This window comes from Phodopus roborovskii, unplaced genomic scaffold, assembly GCF_943737965.1.
Source record: "Phodopus roborovskii unplaced genomic scaffold, PHOROB, whole genome shotgun sequence".
NCBI lineage: Eukaryota > Metazoa > Chordata > Mammalia > Rodentia > Cricetidae > Phodopus > Phodopus roborovskii.
Genome location: NW_026125575.1, coordinates 1457497 through 1481919, shown reverse-complemented (window position 1 = coordinate 1481919; position 24423 = coordinate 1457497). Strand labels below are relative to the sequence as shown.

The 24423-nt window shown below is 42.4% G+C and overlaps 1 protein-coding gene across 1 annotated transcript in view; it reads right to left on the bottom strand.

Annotated features, from left to right (window-relative positions):
- Dnah11 (dynein axonemal heavy chain 11) overlaps positions 1 to 24423 on the bottom strand; it is a 294048-nt gene that overhangs the window by 187257 nt on the left and 82368 nt on the right. The window contains exons 29-31 of the mRNA XM_051177827.1: positions 22219 to 22368; positions 19306 to 19539; positions 275 to 406 (exon numbers count right to left, since the gene is read on the bottom strand). Of these exons, the coding sequence (XP_051033784.1) occupies positions 275 to 406; positions 19306 to 19539; positions 22219 to 22368 (516 nt within the window). The remainder of the gene's footprint in view (positions 1 to 274; positions 407 to 19305; positions 19540 to 22218; positions 22369 to 24423) is intronic.

The window sequence follows — 24423 nt, the reverse complement described above, 5'->3', positions numbered from 1 at the left end:
TAAGTCTCTGAGTCAGGAGCCAGAAGACCCAGCTGTAAAAATGAAAGTTCTTCCTTCCAATGGTCCTTCCTTCTGCATTAATGTCTAGACAATCTATCACGTCTAACTTAGCAAACCATTGGGTACCACTCGGGTAACTTCAATCTAATGCATCCAAAATAACTTCTCAGCACTAAATGAAACTTTGAAAAACAATGAATTTCTCACTGTCACCCTGACAATAAATGCCACTTTCAGGAAACAACAGGAAGTCAAGCTCCAGCGGCACACTTGCCTTCTGAGAAATCAGTTTTGCCACCACATCCCTGGCGTGGACATCGATGGTGCAGATGGTCATGATCTTCTGCCGGTCTCCAGGTGAAAGGTCTCCCAGAAGAAGTGTGATCAGGGTATTCAGCTGTGAGATCTAGGAGGATATTTTTCCAATATAAAGGAAGCAAGGGTTACAAACACAGAGACTAATGGGTCAATATTTATAAAGAATGTTATAAAACCATCTCAAATTTGTTATCTCAGCTGATCTTCAAAGAGCCATCGGGAGAGACCAACAGTATGACCCCCTCATTCAAGAGAAAGAGCCAGGACACAGAGGAGACAAGGTCAGTAATCCCAACTCTAAGAGCAGAGGCAGGCTTTTCTGGCTGCATAGCTTAAAGCTAATGTCAAGCCTGAATCTCTCAATCAGAACTACACAATCTAAGAGGTAAAAAGAACTTTTGGTGTGAGAACTAGATAACAACCTTTAGAAAAATTTACCTAACAACTTACATTGACTTTTTTTGATATATTTAATGATGATTAATTTTCATAGCAAAGCATGATACTTTGGCCCATTCTTTTTATTTTTTATTATTACCAGTCTTCTGTAGGCTCATTGGTCTCTTAGATAAATATTTTCAAAAGTCCTGGTGTTTTCTTCTTGAATGGCAAGGAAGGAAATGGAGTAACATGAACGACAATCCACTGGGCTATGTGGAAAAGAAAATGATGCACTATAGTTGTCGGGATGCTTATTCTATTATAAAGCAATTTCCATGCATACACGTGAGAAATGGATTTGAAATAAAGTGTGGCCAGAAAGTTGTGAAAGGTAGTATCTTAAGTTTTTTTGTTTTTTGTTTTTTTTTTTTTTTTCCTTGGTTTTTTTTTTTTTTTTTTTTTTTTTTTTTTTTTTGTTATTCACATAAAAGGATTTCTTCCTTATTCAAGGCTTATTTGGAAAAGGAAAAACACAAACTCCGCTCTAATGATACATGGAGTGACGCATAACAATACTGTCGTCCACCGTCCTCCTCAGCTCTGTAAAGCACTTGCCCTTTGCAAATTGTTAGAGCATGAGAGACTTAGCAGGAAGTGAGTGGCAAATTAACAGAAGCCCTCCGACCAGGTGAGTGGGCTGTTAAACCTGGTTCCCTGTGGCACAGTGGAGAAGACCATGAAGTGACCGAGTCCCACAGTGGTCCTGAGATTGCTGCACTCTGGGAAAAGTCACACGCTTTAGTAATAAGGGAGAAGGAAGGCAGGACAACGGCACCCTTGTAGATAAAACTTACACAAAATGAGATGGCAGGTTTCTGAGCACTGACAAAGAACATTGCCCTGTTGGTCAACTTACTGGATTTTATAATAATCTTCCCACCTAACCCCCAATCCCATTCTCTACTCACACTCTGAAGAAGGCAGGCTTTCTGATCAGACCACAAGGATCAACAAGCCAGACAACCTTACAACCGTGTGTAAACGTCTTAACTTACCAACTAGAAAGTCGTGTCACAAACTGCACCACCAGTTCTGGATCACAGGTTCAAATCTCACAGCACGACATCAGAGAGTGACCTCATACTCCCTGACTTGGCCCGCTACCCCTGACAAGTCTGAGGAACTTATGGTCACACAGGATGTGTTCCAAGGACAAATGAAATGAAACACAAGGTCTGGTGAAATAAAAATATGTGCTGTGGGCCTTGTGGCACAGGCCCGTAAGCCCAGGGAAATCAGGTGTGGAGTATTCCTTTACACTGTGTGAACATATGCCGCTGTGGTCGGTTTAGCAAAGAAGGAGACCAGCCAATAGCTGGACAGGTAGAGGTTAGACAGGACCCGTGGACAAAAGGAGAGTATGAAAGAGGAGAAGGGAGGAATCTCGGAATCTCTAGGAGACCCGGAGAGAAGGGGATGAACTTGCCATACTGAGAAAAGGTACCCAAGCCTCGGGGCAGAGCATAGATAAGAAATATGAGCTAATTTAAGATGTAAGAGTTAGCTAGTAGCAAGCCTGAGTAAGCATTTATAATCAATAATAAGTCTCAGTGTGGTTATTTGGGAACTGGCTGGCGGGACAGAAAAGTTTGCCTACAGAGAGGCTGGAATAAGAACATGAGTGCCTGGCCTACAGGGTTACTTCACTCCAACCTGAGCAGCTGCCTCAAACTGCCAAGAGACCTGGGAACACAGGGCAGTGGTACTTTCCTAACATGAACAACGCCCTAGGTTCATTTCCCAGTATCACCAAATAAAAATAAAATATGTAAATCTGTATCAGCTCTGATGGTCTGTACCTTTAAATACTGAGCCGGCTCCCTAGCCTACATAACAGTCTATGAGTGCATAGTCTACCGCCTGCCCCTGAGATTGAGGGAAGATTCACAATTACATATTGTGTGCACCTAGTAGTTTGATATGTGTGTATATTGTGCCATGATTACCACAGCTGATGAATTGGTCTCTCCTTGGTAGTTCTTTACTGTGGTTTGCAAGACCCCTTGAGGCCTACTCTCAGCAGATCTCAAGGGTACGACCCACTGATACCAACAGTACCAATCATAGATGCCCGTGTTGTTTACAGGCTCTTCAGAATGCATTCATTCGTACAAATGACAGATCTCACACTCTGACCGACAGCTCTGTGTTTTCCTTATTCTCTGCCTATGTGTTTGACTTTTCAAGGGTTCTTTATATCCATGAGGTCATAGATATTTATGGTTCTGTGCCTGCTTCATTTCACTGAACATAAAATACTTCAGATTCATCCATGCTGTCTTAAGTGACATTATTTTCTTTTTAAGGCTGAGTAGTTTTCTATTTTACATATGTGTATCTATACATATATATGATATTTTTCATTTATCAACTATATATATATATATATATGTATATATCTTGACTCTTGTGAATAAAACAGCAATGAACGGTGGAGTGTAAACAATCCATCAAAAAAAGTTTTATTTCCTTTGGAGAAGTTGCCAAGGAAATGAAAGGGGTGTATGCTGAGAACTATGAAGCATCAGTAAAAGAAATTTTTTTAAAGGCATGAGGAATTTAAATATATCCCATACCCACAGTTTGGAATAACTCACATTTCCTAAATGTTCAAACTGAGTACTCAGAGTAATTCATAAATTAACTGCAACCTATATCAACATCTGACATCACTTTGCAGAAAGAAATGAAAACTACAAATGACCTTGACTAGTTAAAGCAATTTTAAGCAAATCTGGAAGCATTATGTCTGACTCAAATTGTATCACAAAACTGTAGCAATTAACAGGGTGGAACAAATCGAAGACAGAACTGAAATTTCCAGTGAGTTTTCGATAGGAGACAAACATATACTTGGAGAAAGAATGGCGATTGATTTATCTCAACAAATGGTGAAGAGGCACCGGATGACTTGATCTTATAAAAAGGCAGATGTCAGGGCATGCCTGTGATCTCAGTGCCTGAGAGGCCATGGCAGACGGGATGTCGGGGCCCATAAAGATGGCTGTGCTTCATCTTACCTCAAGGTAAGAGAGTTCAAAACTGCCTTAGTAAGTCAAAAGGCTTGACTACTGCACAATGCTTTGGTCTCGGCAGCAGACGTCTTATCTAAATAACAACAGACTTCGTCTGAGGTATGTGTTACTTTTGACCCTCGAGGTCAGATAATGGGAAACTGAGTCAAAAGTGTGGTTACTAAATGTTTGGAGGACTAAGGGTTGAAAGTCTGTTCCTTATACACGATAAAGAAGTCTTTGGCCATGTTCCCCTTTTGTCTGGGGTACTTGAGAATTTGAAGAATAAACTTGGGACATTCAGTATTCACTGGCTCACCCTCCTGACTCTAACCTGTGTCTCACTCTTTTTCTTAGCGTCTTTACCTGCCCTATCTCAATCTTTCAGGTATGAACCAGGCAAGTCAGCTGGATCCGATGGAAGGCCCACAAAGGGCCAGTTCAAGTCAGGAGCGTATTGAGTTCAAAGACAACCCAGGCTAAACAAAACCCATCTTCATAATAAGGCAAACAAACAAACAAAAAAATCAAAATGGGCCCATTCCTACTTATACTAATTTCAATGCCGAACGGATTAAAACTTTCTACATGAACTCTGAGAAAAAGATGTGTGAGAAAAGGTCTCTGATACTCTTGACAATGAGTTTGGGACTTGAAACCAAAATCGCAAGCAACAAAAGAAAAAATAGTGGGACTACATCAAAGTAAAAAAAAAAAAAAAAATCTGTACAGCCAAGAAAGCAATACAGAAAATGAAAAAAAAGCAACATTTATAGGGAGAAAATATTGGGAACCCATGTAACTGATAAAGGGTTAATAGCCCAATAATGGGATTCCTACAAATCAGAAAACAAACAACAAACAAACAGCACCCTCTCAAGCATTCTGACTTAAACATGAGTCAAACACCTGCTCAGATGGCTTTCCAGAGGTGACACAATTTCACCAACTTGTAACATGAAAATATGCTCATCACATTCAGTCATCAGGGGAATGAGACTCAACCCACCACAAGACAGCATCGCATACCCTTCAGGATGTCAAAGGATAAGTACTGGTAACAATAGTCATTCACCTACTTATTATCTTACAACAAACCTTCAATTTTGCCAAGAGCAGATGCGGCTATTCTTTCGTGCATGATATGCTCAGAATCCATCACTTCCTAGATGTCAGCTTCCAGAAAAGCAAGGACAATGTCTGCTGTGTCAGCTCTTAGTCCCCTGGGCCACAGAAGAGCTGTCAAGAGTGTTAGTCACTAAGATAGAGGATTACAGTACAGCCCATTATGCATGATCATCTACAGAAAATTTTGAAAACTTATAAATACATACATTATATATATGCATATGTGTGTAACCACTATTTGCATATATACATATATGTGTGTGTGTCTATTATCTATCTATGCACATACACACATATACACAAGTGTGTGTGTGTGTGTGTGTATGTGTACTTATGTGTGTATACTGAATAGAAAAGATAGAAAAGAAATATTTGGTGTTGAATATTTAGTCATCTGGGCCAAGATACCCAAACTCCACTTGGTCAGACGTTACACCACCAGCAGAATTTGTCTAACCATTTCATTATTACGGTAACAGTACCTTATGCCTCTATGCCTAAATACATTTATAATTTCAAGAGCTTCTTGTGCATGTGGGCATGCAAGCCTCCAAACAACCTGTGATTTCTACATTACTGACTCATTTCTCACAGAAGTTCAATAAAATGCAAGATGATCAAGATGATGGCTTGCCAATGTTATGTGCACAACATCATGTGTTGGAGCCCTTATAGTCTCTTGAGATTAAAACTCCTCCAGTGATATTGTCTCAAAAGTAATAAGATTCTGTAACCATAACAACAGCCATAAAATATCTATTATTTGGGAAGTGGTTCCAGGTAGCAATTACAGAATGGTCAGACTATAATTACATCCATGTTTATGGGTGGATGACATAGAGAATAGCCCATGATAGCTTTTCAAAATTACACACCCTCTCACAGAATGCATGCTTTTTCTTGCCCCTGACCTAGGAGTGTTGTCTGATTTTTCTACTAGCTTAAGAACAGTTGCCCCAAGTGGCTGCTTTCATACTGCACCCTGGCTCTCGGTGGACTGTGAGAACAACGGATATCTGGCACTAGGAAGTAACAAAACTGTAAAAGCCACACTGTCTGCAAAGCAGACCTCTTCCCACGCCCTTCCTCCTGTCTTACTATGCTCCAGCCACACTGGATTTCTCTGTGCTCCCTGTCAAAGCTGCTTCAGGCCACAGCTGTGGCTTACATACCAAGGCTCATTTCCTGAGTTCTTCTCACGTTGGCCTTCTCTACTGTACTGTCTCCATCAACTTCCCTGGCAAACAATCCATAGGATGGATTTTATTAGTTGACTGTGGGTGCTCTCCCTTCCTTTAACCATAAGCTCTTTCAGCTCCAGACCCACATGTGTCTTACCCTGTGCTGTAACCCCCCCCCCCACCTAGCACAGTGGACAGTGCGAAGCGTGTGCTCAGTGGACAGCACCACATCAAGGAGAACAATGGGAAAACAAATGGCCCAGCGCACATGAGAACACTCAGTTCCACACGTTCATGTAAGAGGACACATGGAGTTACTATTCCCAAGCTTACGTGCGAAGAGGAGTGCAGGTAAATAATTAGGATGCATGCAAAGTACCCCCATAGCACACAGTAGCAGGGCCTTGCCTAATGCCGGGCTTGGCAAGACGATTTGAAGGAAAGAACATTTTGCTAAACTTAAAGAATGAGGATTTATGTTGTAGTGAAATTAGAGGTTTCCCACCCAGGAAGACTATGTTCAAGCCGCAGGAAGCAGCTGTGGAAAAGCTTAGGGTGGAGCAGGTGGCCCTTGAAGGACTCTAACAGGAGAGAAGACAGGTGCATTGCACATTGTGGAAGAAAGTGGGGCTCACAAAGGCATGGCGTGGTCCGAGTGTAGGCTGATGTGCAGAGGGGTGCTAAGTGGTGGGCTGAGTAGCATGCATATTGTGTACTGTGTTTTCAAAGACGTCTTCTCCCATCCGGCGAAGAAAGAATTGGAAACCGGACTACAAGGGGGGAATCCCATGGTGTCACCATCACTCAGCAGATAGAGAAAAGTATCTTAGATTAAGATATTGTTACTACAGCAAAGAAAGATGTCAGGTCACTAAAGGGGACCTAGCAGATGATGAGACCCTGGGCGAAATGAATGACCTCACTTTGCATGTTCTAGGTTGGGAATGGCAGTGAGAACGCCAGCGCTGACTCCCACTGTGCCTCTACAGAGCTTCCGGAGAGCTGAACTGAGACCAAAGTGGCCAGCAACGCTATGGCGTGAACAGCAGCTTCAGAAGTGGTGAGTGTAGCCAGTGGTGGTGAAAAGAAAATGGGGCCCGGGACACAGCCACATAGAACAGAAACACTTAGGGGGCAGGGGAAGAGGAGACTGGAAAGCAAAGAATAGTCTGAGTTTTCCAAGGGAAGTGGAATTCACATAATCATAAATACGACAGAATGTGAGAAGGAGGAAGCGTTTCGCAACACCCAGAAAATAACAACACGCTCAGTCCTGTGAGGGAAACATGACAGAAAGTCTCCCTTGGTAGGAGGGTGGGACATCCCACTCTACACATGTGCATACAAGGACAACTCTACACATGTGCACAGTGAGGAAAACTCTACACATGTGCACAGTGAGGAAAACTCTACACATGTGCATACAAGGACAACTCTACACATGTGCACATCAATGATACCCAGGAAAACAAACTCAGTGTCTACACCGACCAGGGGCTTTTCTCGTCATTCCAGAAGTATGGTATGAAAACAGCGTGCATGGTACCTAACAATGTGTCAGGAATTATAAGTGAGCCAGAGGTTATTTACAATGTGTGTAGGCTGTATGCAAATGCTACCCTAATTTATGCAAATGACATAGACATCTACAGATTTTGGTGTCTGAGCAGTCCTGGAACCAGTCCCCCAAGGACACTGAGGGATGACTGTCCAAACGTGACCTCAACAAGGTAACTGCAGAGCAGGTTACAGATCTGGAGCAGGTTACAGATCATGGAAGATGAAAGCACACTCCAGAACAACTTTTAATAGTTCTTGATTTTAGTAGTGAGAGAGACCCAGGTATGCACAACTGCCAATGAGGAGGAGCCAGGGTGAGAATCTGAAGATGCAGTAAGAAAGGCAAGGGGGCGGGTCCTGAAGGAGCCCGGGTCATGGGAGCTTCTCAACTGTTCGAATGGAGGATGGTGTGGAGTCAGGGGCAGAAGCCCACCCTTCCCTAATGCCATCAGCTGATCACGTGAACTGAGGTTCATTGAGCACCTACTATGTCAAGAGTGTGTGAGCGGACACTATGTGCACGTGTATCCCCTAACTTAGCTACTATAGCTCTACTTCAATTTTATGGGTGAGATCATGAGGTGATTTACCCAAGCTTACCCAGCCACAATTCTATTCCATAGTTTCCAGACATTTTACAAAAACATAATGGGATCTTGGCATGTAAGCACTCTAAGAACATGTGAGGTTGGAGAGATGAGGCACCTAGAATCCCTCCCCCAACACTTCTCTATTTTACACAGACAAACACTTCTTAAGATAGGACGTGAGTCCAGATCACTGCTCCTCTCTATACAATACACACTTCTAAGCATCCCCATGAGGGCCCACTGTGCTAGCAGGATGGCTGTGGACTTACCTTGAAGGATGGAGAGTATAGAACTCAAGGTCAGAGAACTGGTTCCTGATACATAGGAAGCTGATGTTCAATTTTTTTACGACCCAGCTCTTGTGGCAAGATGATATAAAGATGGCATCTGAATATAAAAAAATCATGTCCCTAACACTACAGGTTTACATAAAGCAATAAAAGAACATTTTATTCTTGGTTTTCATGGAGAGGGCTGCTCTTTTTGCCTGCATTGATGGTGCCTGGTTTATGAGCCTGGGGTACTCAAGCCAGAAGCCTGGAAAAAAAAAAAAAAAAAAAAAACAGCTCTGCAGAAATGCTCAGACTGAGTTCTCAGCTCGGCAAATCAGAGCGCACCCTACAGTATCATTGCTGGCTCAGACTTCCCTGAACACTTGGCTGCTGGTTTCCTATGGACAGCAGCAAGGCTCTCTATTCCTTGAGTACACTGCACCTTTAGAAACCTAGGGAAAAAAAAATCATACTGAAAGACGAAACACTGGAGTGATCTCCTTTGGTGTTAATAATGAGACGATTGTTCTCTCCATCTTCATCTCTGATTGCTCACTACTGAGTTAGCAATACCACCAGAGCACTGGACAGCAAGGGGACAAACCGAGGTTTCACAGGGTTCAAGGAGCGTGGAGCTTCGTCCTTTTGTAATGTCTTTCTGTGGCTTCTGGTGCTGGAGGAGTAGCTGAGAGTCCTACTACATCTTGCAGATAACAGGAAGTCAACTGAGACACTGGGCAGTATTTCTAGCGTAGGAAACCTCAAAACCTGCTCCTACAGTGGCATACTTCCTCCAACAAAGCCACATCACCTAAATAGTGCCACTGCCTATGAGATTATGGGGGCCAGTTACATTCAAAGCACCACGGAAGGCTGTGAATAGAATTACCACGCATGGGTGGACAATGTCATTCCAAGAAGACTTGGGCTATTAAATGAAATTCAAAGTACAAGGAATGAAATACCTCACTATGAGGAATTGTTAAAGGAGGCCCCAGCAGTCTGCAAAACAACATACACTTGCCATTGCCCATGACTACACAGTGAGATCCTTGAGTGGAAAACACTTCATATTTTAACTGCTTCTCTGGCTAGGTTTCATGCAGCCGTCTGTGGGAGAAAAAGACAGACCCTATCTGCTTCAGTTCTAACCTACCAACCGTGATGTGCTCACTGGCGTAACAGCAGCTTGACTATTATGGGAAAATTGCTTTGTGACTGGATTTGAGACCTGCTCCACAGGAGGGAATGCATCCCTAGTGTGTTAGCCCTGGTTAAAAGTCTATGTCACCCACCTTGGGGTAGGACAGCTACTTGAGAATCAACCATGCTCTTAACAACAATCCTTCTCCCATGGGCCTGGCAACTCCAACAAACATTGGTTCACAAAGGTAGACTTGGCTGGAATTGTTTCTTTGATCTGTTATCAGTATCCTACCTGAGGCAAATAAGCATATGTTCATATCTCCCTAGGGAAACCCATACAACAAAGGACATCATCAAAAACAAAATTAGTTCAACAGTGACCTTAAATTGTTTTTCCCTGAATTATTCATAAGTCAAGGGAGTCTCTCTATCTCATCCCTGTTCTAGTGGTCTTAGCCAATGCAATACCTCAAGAAAAGGAAGGAAAAATACAAATAAAAGAACAGAAGATAAGATGTAAAACTATTGTTGCTTACAGTTGACAGCTTCACGTACACAGTAAAGCCTACAAAATCTGTACTTAAAAAAACAAACAAAAAACACCAAGTACTAAACATAGAAAAAAGTTTTGCAAACTACTAAGATGCAAGGTAAATACTTTTTCATTCAATATATTTACATAATTAGTCATAAATTCTGGAAGTTAAAGTTTAAAAAATGTGTTTGTATATATAAAGTAGAATCAAAATATCATAAATAAAATAAATCTAGTAAGAAATGCATAAGACTCCTAGGGGAAAATATACAAACGACCCTGTGGAGGAATTAAAGATGATCTACCTGCAGGAGGTACCAAGTTCTTAGACTATTAGAACTATTCTCCTAAACATTCTATTTACAGTTATGGTCAGTCCATTTAAAATTTAATTATGTTAAAAACATTCCTCTAAAGTAAACACCTTAGTTCTTTTTCCACTATTGATATGATGAAATATTACTAAATTACCTTCAAAAAGAAGGCTCTGCAAATACAAACAACAATATGGATGAATTTCAAAAGCGTTGAAGAACATGGACGGCCTGAGATTTTACCCTACTTACAAGCTGACTTGTTATCCTGCCACAGCTCAACACCAGAGAAGGACAGACTCCTGGGTTGGATGGAGACAGAACACCACTCATTTCTCAAAGAAACAGCACATACAAGTGCCAGGCTGTGAGAGGACAGCTCTGACTTCAGGGGATCCAGGGTCTTTCCTAAAACACAATAAACGTGACTGGCCTTTGCTCCAGGAAGAGAGTTTGTCATTACAGCAGAAAATAAGTCAACTTGCCCTTTGCTGTAGAGTCTAGTCTATTTTCATCTCTGTTCACTACATAAACACAGAGAGCAAAAGGCAGCCAGTTCTGCTCACGTAGAAATGTGAGATGCGCCAGTGCGGTTCACCAGCATTAGGTGGAATCCCCGACAAAGAATGCATGCTAGTCCATGGCATTTACCCACAGGATTACTTCATTATTGTGTATCGTGGGTTTCCTTATCGTCTGGCTTTTGTGTCACGTTTTTTGAACATCATAAAAGGTGTAGAAAATTCTACATCTTTGAGGCTAATCCCCTAACATTAGGCGACCTGGGATGAACTCATGGGACCATCTCCTTCCTTATCCATTTGTTGTAATGCTTTATCCTTCTCCTTTGAACTCAGAATTGGGTGTGTTGGTCTGTCCACAAAAGCCAGCTATTGTATTAATGGATGAAATTGGAGTAACAGGCTACATATAAATGCGCTCCTTCTTTTTTCTACATTTATCTGTCACTGTGGGATCCTCAATGGCTGGGGGATCTAGAGCCTCAGTGACAACTGCAGGCCACAAACCAAACATCGCCTTGCATCTGTTCTTATAAATAGCTTACCATGTTAAATCATTTACAAGGTTGCCAGTGGGTTCTTTCCCACCAGATATGAGAACTAGATATACACCAGAGCCTTGCAGTTGTGTGAGAGCAAAATGTTTATAATTTGTTCTCAGTAAAAGTTGTCTGGTCCCTGCTCTTAAGACATAACCATGGCAAACTTCCTTTATATCGTGGCTCACTGGTTTATAGGTATTTCTCAGAGTTTTGTCCTGGGACAACCCCCCCCACACACACACACAGTAGAAATCTTCTGGAATGTACAGGGAGGGAATGGGGAGGGGCTATAGCTCTCCTAAGTGTAATCCTCATCATCCTATAAAACTCCTGTGGTTATTACACTTGTTGAATCTGAATTTGAGCTCTCTGTGGGTTAGATCAGGCACACTGATGACTGTCTCTCTTGCCCGCTTATGTGAAATGACTTTTGGATCTCAGTTATCAGTCAGTTCAGCTCCACCTGTGGCTAACTTCCAGGCATTTCTCAAATTATCTGGCTCAGCATTTCCATCAGCATAAGATTTAGTCCACAAGGCCTTGCCATCCCACAGATCGTCTCTTCTGGTAGCCACAGGCAGCCGTTTCCAGGACCTTCTTCCTCTTGGTTATCAAACTCCACCTGTGTCCACACCTCTTATGTAAATGGAACTGGATCTGCATACAATCTATGTATACCCTCCCAGCTCCTTTAAGCTGCCTGTACGTCATATACAACGCTTCATGCAACACAAGTGCTGTGCCAGTGGCTGTGGCCCCTCGTTGCGTTAGAGACAATGACTAGAAGCAACAACTCCACACCCTCAGTTCACACATTCTGCATGCAGTCGAGGAGGAACCGGCTGACAGGAAGGCGCAACCACAGCTCTGGGGGAGAGAAGTCCAAAGCAGATGTCTCTTGTGATCTCATTTATAGAGCATGGGGACCACAAAGCATGGGGCAGCAGATCACACTTTCATATATGAGGAGAAAATGCACCATGCCTCAGTATATCTAGGTAGGCTTCAGGACCAGTGGGCTCACCTATGTAGGTAATAATAAAGTATGGGACAAAATAAAGACACTTCTGTTAGACTACAATATAAAAAAGGCTGGGGTGTTGGAAGATTGTTCCTCAGCTGCCCCTACTGTTTAGAAGTGATTGGCTCAATGCAGTGGTGCAGGCTTTTATTAATCTGAGCATTCCAAAGGCGCTCTGGGTCTCTGAGTTCAAAACCGGCTTGCTCTATGTAGTGAGTTCCAGGCCGGCCAACTGCCAGGGTTACAAAGTGAGACCCCCGTCTCAAAGAAAACAAAACAAAATCCTAGCAATTGGATCATGAGGGTTCAAATCTCAAACATGGATAAACCCATGGATAAACTGACACCAGAGTTTGCAAGGTGGAGCTTGTTGAACAGAAGTAGGTTTCTGGAGGTGCTGTCTTTGAAAGCTGCAGCTCCTCCCTGCTGGTGTCTTTGGAGGCTGCAGCTCCTCCCTGGGTGGTGAATGAAGGCTGCAACTCCTCCCTAGATACTGTTATGTACAGTGCAGCTCCTCCCTGCTGGTGTCTTTGGAGGCTGCAGCTCCTCCCTGGGTGGTGAATGAAGGCTGCAGCTCCTCCCTAGATACTATTATGCACAGTGCAGCTCCTCCCTGCTGGTGTCTTTGAAGGCTGTAGCTCTCCCCTAGTATCTCCTTTCTTCTGTTTCCTAGCAACCATGATCCAAATCCTCTGCCTGAGTGACTGGGAGAATTGGGGCCAAGTGGCCCCTCACAAGAAAGTCAAACGATGCAACTACCAACTTTGTATGCAGTGTGTGTGTGTGTGTGTGTGTGTGTGTGTGTGTGTGTGTGTGTGTTTAGTAATTTCTCAGTCAGTGACTGAAAGGTAGGGTTTAAGCAGGAAAATGAAAGTCTTTCTCTGTACAGTATTTCTGCATCTGTGCTGGGAACGGATGGTGATGAGGGCACTCTTACATTGTCATGGTTTTATCCACACTTCTCTGGGTGAAGTCTAAACACAGCACAGTCAAGTTTTTCAAGTGTAAAATCTCCTATCCGTTTGATGCTTCTCTGCACACTTGGGTAATACGAACAGGGGAAGCTCTCTCACAGTCTCGATCCTCAAAAAGGCAAAAAACAAAAACCACCTTTGTGAAGGAACTTTTAAATCTAAGGAATCAGATCTGTTTAATTTATCTTATTTTTTAAAATTCTGACAAATAAAGGCAGCGACACATAGACAGAGGGCTGCGTGTGTGTGTGTGTGTGTGTGTGTGTGTGTGTGTGTGTGTGCATGTGTATCTGTGTTCATCTGTCTGTATGTGTGCATGTGTGTGTGCATGTGTGTGTCTATGTGTGTATGTGTCTGTGTGTGCTTGTGTGTGTGTGTGCCTTGTGTGCGTGAGTGTTCTTAGTCTATTACCATAGTACATGCAATGGTGATACGTCTCCAGGAAAGAAGCAGACCTTGACACAATTATCTGAGTACACTTATCTCATTGATTCTCAAGCAGAAACAGGAAAAACAATGCAGGCAGATAATCTGTTAGTGCGACCCTGACCTCCAGGTTTAAAACTAAGCTCTTTTAAAGTTCTGAAGTTCATTTAAAAAGATTCTCCCATTATTACAAGAGTAACTTTAATTTAAAAAGGACTCCAGTGATTGCAGTACATTGAGCTCCATGGAGACAGAGCTGGGGCAAGTGTGAGCCGGATGGGCACTGGGCGACTCTGTGCCTCGTGGATGAAAATCAACTAAACATGGGCAAAGGAGATCCTAAGAAGCCGAGAGGCAACATGTCCTCATATGCATTCTTTGTGCAAACTTGCCGGGAGGAACACAAGAAGCAGCATCCGGAAGCTTCTGTCAACTTCTCAGAGTTCTCCAAGAAATGCTCAGAAAGGTGTAAGACCATGACTGCTAACGAAAAGGGGAAATCTGAAGACATGGCAAAGGCAGACAAGGCTCATTATGAAAGAGAAATGAAAAGCTACATCCCCCCCCCCCCACCAAAAGGAGAGACCAAAAAAATTCAAGGACCCCAATGCACCAAGAGGCCTTCTGCAGGCCTTCTTCTTGTTCTGTTCTGAGTATCGCCCCAAATCAAAGGAGAACACCCAGGCTTGTCCATTGGTGATGTTGCAAAGAAACTGAGAGATATGTGGATCAACACTGCCGCAGATGCCAAGTGGCCCTACGAAAAGAAGGTTGCCGAGCTGAAGGAGAAGGACGGAAAGGATATTGCTGCTTACAGAGCTAAAGGGAAACCTGATGTAGTGGAAAAGTGGGTAAAGACGGAAAAGAGCAAGAGGAAGACGATGAGGATGAAGAGGATGAGGAAGGGGAGGATGAAGAGAAGGACAAAGAAGAAGAAAATGAAGATGAAGATGATGAATAAGTTGGCTCTAGCACAGTTTATTTTGTCTATAAAGCTGTTAATCCCTCTGTATACAACACAAGCCTTTTAAAGAAAAAAGATTTAAATGTAAGGCTGTGTAAGATTAGTTTTTAAACTGTGTGTGCAGCGTCTTTTTTTGTATAGTTAACACACTACTGAATGTGTCTTTAGATAGCCCTGTCTTGGTGGTATTTTCAATAGCCACTAACCTTGCCTGGTACAGTCTGGGGGTTGTAAATTGGCATGGAAATTTAAAGCAGGTTCTTGGTGCACAGCACAAATTAGTTATATATGGGGACGGTAATTTTTTTGGTTTTCCTTTTTTTTTTTGTTTTGGGTTTTTTTTTTTTTTCATCTTCAGTTGCCTCTGATGCAGCTTATACGAAGATAATTGTTCTGTTAACTGAATACCCCTCTGTAATTGAAAAAAAATGCAGCTGTTTTGTTGACATTCTGAATGCTTCTAAGTAAACACATTTTTTATTAAATAAAAAAATAAAATAAAAAGGACTCCAGCATACACACACACACACACACACAGATATGCACTGTGTGTGTGTGTGTGTATGTGTGTGTGAGTGTGTGTGTGTGTGTGTGTGTGTGTGCTGTGTATGTGTGGCTGTCTGTGCCAAGTGCACAGTACGGACCGCAGAGGAAGACATCAGGTCCCCCGCTCTGTAGTCTCCACCCTATCCTCCTGAGACAGGCTCTCTCACAGAATTTAGAGCTAGGCTGGCAGCCAGCAAGCCCCAGTGATCCTCCTGTGTCTGTCTCCAGAGCTCTGTGACTTATCACAGATGCAGCCATGCTCAGCTTTTCCATGGCAGAGTATTGAGTGAGTGATCTATCTTCGAAGTCTTGTTAAAATTAATTTTAAAAGAAGATCACCAGAATGGGTTTCGGCAGAAACAGACACTTCTTGTGACCCTCACCACAGCATTAGCCGCATGCAATCATTAGCTTCTCCAGTATCTGTGTACCAGCTGCAGAACTGAACGCTGTTGACGGCTTCCATGTGACTAGTCTGTCAAACACTCCAGTGGGTGCTGAAGTGTTTCAGGAAAGCTTTTATCACAAACTGGTGACGTGGCTCCTGAGGTAAAAGTGAATGCAGTACAAGCCTGATAATCCTTGGAACACACACACACACACACACACACACACACACACACACACACACACACTAATAACAATCTTTAATCTTCATAATCTACCCTCTCTATTCTTCTCATATAAATATCATACAGATATATGTATCTGTATATGCAACAAGTGTTGAAAAAATAGAAAAACCTTACAAAAACATTGAGAGAAGAAAACTAAATCCATTAGTTGGCTAACTGAATGCTACAGGAATGCAACTCTAGTTATAATCCTTTGAAACAGTCAACCCTATTTTGTTGAAGGGAGGGGAGGAGATGAGAGGAGAGGGGAAGGGAAAGGAAGTGGGATAGTAGAGGGGAGATGAGGAGAGGAGAGGGGAGGGGAGGGGAGGAGAGGGCAGGGAAGGAGATGGAGGGGAAGAAGAATACTATCCTAATGACACAAAGCCATGCCCCAAAGGCAAAGCAGCAGGATGACCATGTAAGCCTCAAGTGTATTTGGTAGATTCAACATCTGCAGACTGGGGCTCCAGCTGCCACAGGAACAGAAATACCACACTTTTATTATGGACCCCACACTGTCCTTGCAAGGGCAGGGGTGGGAATTGAGCAGCCGGGATATTCAGTGTCTCACAGTCCAAAACAGGGCTCTAAAAAACCTCCACATCCTAGCTCTGAAGAACTGTGTATAAGCCCAAGGCACCAGGGGCTCTAGAAAGAAAAGAAATCCTGTGAAATAAAACCAAGGTCTCAAATCATGCCTTACCAGTGTAACCAGGAAACCGATCCTGAGTTATTAACCCCAGAGCCAAGTCAGAATCCCCAACTCTTGAAAAGAAATGGTAGAAACACATGCGCGCGCGCACACACACGGTGGAGAGATCCTGCAGACAAAGCGAGCCCACACAGCAACCTTGATGAAACAAGCCTTACAAACAGCCAGCAGTGTAACTGGCCTCCATGCCTTCCGCCGCCAAGGGTCTAAGTAAACCTATTAACCATCTCTGAGTAGCACATGATAGAAAAGACTGGAAATCACAAGTGTAAAACTGATTTTAAAGAACTTTTGGGGGGGGCTGATAACTCTGATGGTCAAGTGCTTGCTGATCTCAGAATCCACATGCAACAGCCAGGCATGTGGTACACGCTTGTAACTTCAGCCAGTAGGAGGCAGAGACGGGTGGATCCCTGTAGCTCTCTGGTCAGCCAGTGTAACCTAATCCATGAGCTGCAGATCAGTAAAAGATGCTGTCTCAAAGACAAAACAAATAACAATGAAACACCAAGGTGGATGGTACCCAAGAAATGACACCTGACCTCTGGCCTCTATGCACAAGTGTATACATACACATACACATGTACCTGCACATACAACCATCAAGACATAGACCCATGAGAGAATTTTGGGAAAAACTGAGATTAAAAACACTGGGAAAAAAATTACTAACTTAAGAATAATGGAGAATTTAAAGAGAATCTGATGGGGAAAATCCTTCTGTATAAATGTTTCTTTATTGGTTGATGAATAGAGGCAGGAAGATAAGCGGGGCTAGGACACAAGGAGGATGCTGGGAAATGTAGGCAGAGAGCTCCCCTTTGAGCCAGCAATCCACCATTGGCTATGTACACAAAAGAATGACATCTGTGGGTTAAAAGAAACAGCTGTACTCCCATGTTCAGTGAGGTGTTATCAGAACAGTTAAGATGTACCATAAATTTACATGTCAATGAATGAATGAATGAATGAGTGAATGAATGAATAAGGAGATTATGGTAAATGTATATATAGCAGAGTTCTGAAGCAAACACTTTCATTTGAAACAGGACTGGTGAATCTAGAAGACGTTTGTTAAAAGAAATAAGCTGGGCACAGAAAGACAAATATTTCATCGGCTTATTTACATATGAATATATAAAAAAATAGAACTCATTTTAAAGTATGTAAAGTAGCAGCTATGAGAGGCAAGGAGAATCAGGGAGAAGGTAGTCAAAGGATGCCCAACTTTCATTTGGAGAAAAGGGATACAGTTAAGCGCCTATCAGGCACCATCGTGGCAACAGCTAACAAAATACTATGTATTCAACAACCGCTCAGACAGATTCTGAATGTTCCAACCACAGAAAGTCAGATGGCTTGATTTGGCCATCGCATCAGTGTACACATGTATCACACAAATCCTCAACCATAAGTATATGAATTCCTACCACGTAAGACAGGTAAAAATTTTAAAACAGAAATTTAAGTATTTAAAGCCAAAGTAAGGCGACCGTAATAAACTCAAAGTAAGTACAGAAGGGAGTTTTGGAAAAACTACATATAAAATATGTGGACAGTGATATTCTTCTATGTATACATACCAACATAGAGTACACTTTCAAGTGAATAGCTGCATACATGTACATTCACACAGAAAGACATAGCTAACAGATAGAAGGAAAACCTCTGGATGGATTCACGGCAAATCCTGCCAATGGTTTTCTTGGGAAAGTGGATCCTTTTTGTTTATTTCCCTGCCTGAACTTTCATCTTCAACAATAAACAAACAACAAAGAAGTCATCAAGTTAAAAATAGTAAAACCGGTACAAACACATATCCACAGAATGCCATTTACTATTTTAAGAAACAAATATCCTGAAAATTGAGAAATGGCAAGTAGGAAGGACAGAGAATCAAGTGCCAAGTCTTGGTGAAAACTAAACAGAGGCATGCAGAAAGATGTCAGTTCCAGGAGCGACCTACAGTAGCTGGATGTTGAGAGAACATTAATGTTTTTAAATGTCCTCACTTCATAACTATAACCAAAGCATAGATATCAATAAATGGACCAACACCCTGGAAATTGGCCACTTCTTTAATCCGCATATTTTAAATTTTAAATCTGTTAAATTGAAGACAACACCCTATTTTCCTCAGATTAGAAACTCAAGAATCCATCTTTCACCAAAAGTTAATGGAAAACAGGAAGTCAGCAGCTGTTAACCTGTGGGTCGAGGCCCCTTTGGGGGTGGGATGACCTTTTCACAGGATCTCATATCAGATATCCTGTGTATCTAACATTTACATTAAGATCCACAACAGTAGCAAAATTACAGTCACGAAGTAGCAACAAAAATAATTTTATGGTTGGGTGTCACCACCACAGGACATATTAAAGGGTCGGGTAGCAGCGTCTGGAAGGTTGGAAACCACTGCGTTAAGTGAATGAAGCTTACTGTTTAATCTCTTTCAGCTGTAAATCCGAAATCTCTGAAAATACCTGTTTCTTATGGAAGTCCTTTAGGGCTGTTTCGTAACCTTCTTCCAGCCGACTGAAGGCAATTCCTACATCTGTGGTCCACCATATTTGTGAGCCAGTAAGAGCCACCTGAGCCGGGAAGTCTAAGATCCACAGCTCTCTAGGTTTCTCCTCATAGGCTGCGATGGCTTCAGCGATTGCCTGGCGCAGTGTTTCCTTCATTGTCTGTTCAAGTTGCAGAAGCCAGTTTTCCACCTTGGAAAAAAAAAAAAATTCAAGTGTGACAGCACAGGTTTCAAGTCTTTCTACTTCTCAGATTACAGCTAACTTTGTGGCCTCTGAGTGAGTGGGTGAACAGCCTTCCTAAACTGATGGGAGATGTCATTCTGTAAATATGTTTCTCTTATTGATTAATGAATAAAGCACTGCTGGCCAATAGGAAAGCAAGATAGGCGGGATGAGGAGGAGAGAGGAAGTAGTAGGGAGGAGTTTCAAGATGGTGGACAGAGAGAAGAATCTTCACACTTTTAAGAAATTAGACAGTATGGCCTTGTAAGAGATAGGACAACTACTGACTTGTAGAAATTAATCTTTTAAAAACTTCAAGTTCATGCCGCCGGTCCCATAAATACATTCTGGCCAACTTTCCACGCTGTTCAAGTGTGCTTTGTTATATTGATCCATGTATCTATTTCTAGTGGTCATATAACTAGGAGGCTGTGTAGACTGTATATTATAGAACCTAACAACAAAGTGGCTATAAGAAATACATTCCAAGGGCATCAGGAGATGACTAAGGTGATTCAGCTTATCTTGTTACCTGGCTCCCTGAGGATGCCAGCAGCATTCTGACCTTCTGGGACCTGAGCTGACTGCCTTCTTCTTGAGAAGTAAAGGCAACATTGCCCTGGCTAAGATCTGCCATTGACTGTGAATGGCTTTCCTGTCTTCATAGCTGAGCTTTATTAACATTTACAAGTTCATGTTCCCTAAGCTAGCTGGTAGGTCCTGTATTTCTGCCTTCATCATGAACCCTCAGGCCATCACATAGCAAGCCACCTCAGTAGACCAGTCATTGTTGGAGCATCTCCTTCATACTCTGGGATGCATGTCCTCAGCAGATCCACCTCTCCTCGGGAGCCCCATTAGGGGGGACTATGGGGAACCTGACATACCAGTCCGTGTTCAGATGACTATGCCAATAATGGTAACTTAACAGTATGATTTCATGATCTGACCAAGTTCTAACCATTTGCAGGACCCTACCCTTTTGAAAACTCTCGACACTCTGCCAAGTCTAATAGAAATGACCACTCTGGTTATATACACCCATATTTTCAATGGGACAAGGGCCATGGCTTCTTCATTTCTGATCCCATTCTGGTGCATTAAAAGGCTTTCAATGAAAAAATAATTAAGCTCAACAGACTAAATTGGGAGGAACCCAATCATAAAAATGTGGGGAAAACATACATAGAAAAGACAAAATGAAAAGCATCTTTTTTACAATACATAAAACAAAGGTAACTCAAAAAAATGAATGCCATGCATGCTGTGAGGTTTCTAGCCCAAGTTGCTTCTATAGAATAAATTGGAGCTCTATGAAATCTTCCAATAGCAAGGGTTCCTGCTAGTGACAACCACATCCATCAGTTGGACAGTCCCCTTCTGGGCACCATGCCAGCTGATGAACAGTCTGCAAGGGAGGCAGCAGACAGCAACATACTTTTGTCAAGATAGTTTATGGTGAGTTTTTCTAATCGCTATAATAATATCCTAAGAAGCCCAAGAGATCAAAAATATATTTTAATCAGAGTATCCTACCATCTGCTTCCCCTTCATTTGGCAGGGTTTTCTGGTGCAATATTAAAAAAGTAACAGAGAGGAGTAAAGAGGACCCCTCTAAAATTAAGTTTTCAAAGGCATTTATGCAAAGAACACATCAAGGAAGCCGTCACCCAGTCCTGAGAAGGGTTCTGATAAGAACCACTCCCAAGGTTAACCCCGCAGATTAGACCAAGCTACCCAGGCTTCATAAAAGTGCTAGTCCTGTCCTGGTTACTCCCCCTCCCAGCTTGATTCAAGCTAGAGACATTCGAGAAGAGGGGACCTCAATTAAGAAAATTTTCTCACCATGCTGGCCTTGCAGGTAAGCCTGGGAGGGGCATTTTCTTGACTAATTATTGAAGTGCCAGGGCCCAGTTAACTGTGGTTTGTACCAACCCCTGGCAAGTGTAAAATTCTGAGCAAACCAGTAGGCGGCGTTCCTCCATGGCTATCGCTTCAGTTGCTGGTTCCTCCCAACTCCCTTCAGTGACCTGAGAGTTTTAAGGTGAAATAAATACTTTCCTCCCCAAGTTTCTGTTGACCATGGTCTTTATCACAGCAACAGAGGCCCTGAGGAAGACGTCTCCTAAACTATCAAGACTGTACTTAGAGCTGTCATAAGGCAAAATGACTCTTCCCTGTAAGATTCTTTTTAGGTACTTGTCCATGAGCATAGAGACTGTGCTTAGGTAACTGCATGTAATGGGGGGTTAGTAATAGTAATAGCAATATCTTGGTGACTAATACAAATGGCTGTTCACAGAATCCACATCAGAATGTCCGTCCAAAAGCCTCTTCCCTCCCCCACAGCACACTGGTCAAAGATCAGCTACCGGGCATGCTTATCATCCCGAGTCCTACTCATTCAATCTGTGACAGTCCCTTCTGTCAGTGGACGCCCTGCTGGATGCTAAAACCAAACAAGCAGCAACAGGATAAGGAGGAGGGGCTCCTTGGCATACTGGAGATGGTGGACAGCAGCAAACAGAATCAGCTAGAGCCTGCTATTTAACAGGGACTAAATTGTCTTGCTGGTTCAGTTCCACCTCCAGGGATTGCCCCCAAATTACCTCCTTTGTACAGAAAAACCTCAAAATCAAACCTTACATGGCCTGTGCATTCACACCCGGCCTGGAACGCGACATACTCCTTTTCTTTGCTGAACATCCCAGTTGCTTTGTGTGTGGGAACTTGTGGATTATCTTCGAACTGCAGATCCGAGATGTTGTCAAAGAGTTTGATAAGGTGGCGTGTTACCTAAGACCAGAACATGAGAAAAGTTGGATGTTTCTTGCTGTACTCGTAACTCTAGCAAATGAGAAATGAAACCATATGATAATCACTAACTTTTCTTCATAAATTTCCAGAACGCTTTCAAAAACAAGGTCATTATTAAAGCACCAGTACCTGAAGGTGGCTGGGAACTCTGACCCTGAACACTGTGGCCTGGTGAATGCTCACTATGCAACCCAGAGCCTGAAGGCTTACCAACCTGAGTTTGTACACCATAACTAGGGACATTAATTTTTACTATAACTTTTATGGTCACACTTCTAAAATTCACATTTATATTATTGGTCTAACATATGAAAACACGATAAAAAGCATCTGAAACAAACACAGAAATTAAACAGAGTCTTATGGTTTGGAGTCTGGTGACATCATTTTTTTTTTTTTTTTTTAAGGTGGGATACTTTGAATTTCATGTATCCTTGGTACGTAAAGAGGCTGAATGATGTTCCTCTATTTTAACGTGTTTTCCAAGCCAATCTTGCTGAGACTGAATGGCAAATTTGCATCCACAGATCCAAGATACATTAATACAGACCACATCCCCAAGTCCTCGCTTCTCACAGCCCACATTCTCCAAAGGAAACCGATGAATTGAATGTGATGTACCTTATTAAAATTTGACAAATTGAGGATAAAATAAGAGACAAACCCAGCACTTGTCTGAAGAGGTCAATCTGATGAAAAACATCTAAGTGGTCTCCAAACATAAGCCCCGAACCAGCTACTACCTCCCTCTATTGACCCTTTAATAAAGTTCCCATCTAGGAACAATGTCTAACATTGCCATGGAGGAACAAAGAGGAAGGCGGCTTTTCAGTAGGTGGATTTAGGCCTAAACATCAGCCAAGTTGCTCATTTCTTTTGGAGAATGCTTAGTAATGGCCAGAAATGGGCCCAGAAGAAGTACCAGGGTGGGAACTCACAGGTCTCCCTGATACATGGTATCATTGTATGAAAGACAGTTTCACATTTCCTCAGCAAATTGGATAGAATCACCAAGAAACTGCCCATACATCCTTCAAACAGCCACTCAGACTGTTCCCTCCATTATTCACAATAGCCAAAAGGTAAAAGCAACTAAATATCCACTCAAACAAAAGAATAAACAAGCTATGCAATTGCAAACTTTTAAACACTGTGCAGTCATATGAAAGAATAGAGTGTGTATGTGTGCATACATGACAACAAAGACCACGTGTGGTAGCACATGCCCTTTTCCTAGAATTAAGGAAATGGAGTCTGAAATACGGCGTTCCAGAAGAGCGTGGGATACACAGAGAGACTCCATCCCAAGAAACTAAAGGCTAGGATATAGCTCAGTGGTAGAACACTTGCCCAGAGTACACAAGGTCCTGGATTAGATCTTTAACTCTGGAAAAGGAACAACATAATATAAATGAACCTTGGAAACACCCAGCTCCATGACAATAACAGCCAGTCATCCATTTCAATCAACTGTACACTCATTCACACAAAATTCCAAGAATGGGCAAATCCATAGACACAGAAAGCAGGCCAGTGGTTCATAGAGGCTCTAGGGAGACGTAGGCAAGCAAGATAATACATACAGAGATTAATTTTGGGTGATAAAAATGTCTCAGAAATAGAAGATGGTGTGGTAGTTAAATAACACTAGAAATGTACAAATAACCCCAGATTGTACACTTTAAGACAGCTGATTGTCTTGTGCTATGAATTTTACCTCAGCAGAAAACAAAGGCTCTTGCCAACAGAAGGTAGCTTGACGCTGGCAATATTTCCCAGCCCACAGGCTTCACCTCTGCCACAAGTGATTCTCGATCTATACCTCAGCTTGGCTTGCTATACAACAGCAGCTTCGAGAAACAACAGCAGCTGCCTAAATTATCTGCATGACAAGCCCATCGGTATCAGTAAGAGTTTCCTTTGGGGCGATTTAATCTTTTAAAGTCTTGAACCTTCCCACATTGCTGCATTTGCAGTTTTAGCATTAAGGAAAATAGCATCGGGACGTCTTCAAGTTTAAGACAGATGGGTATC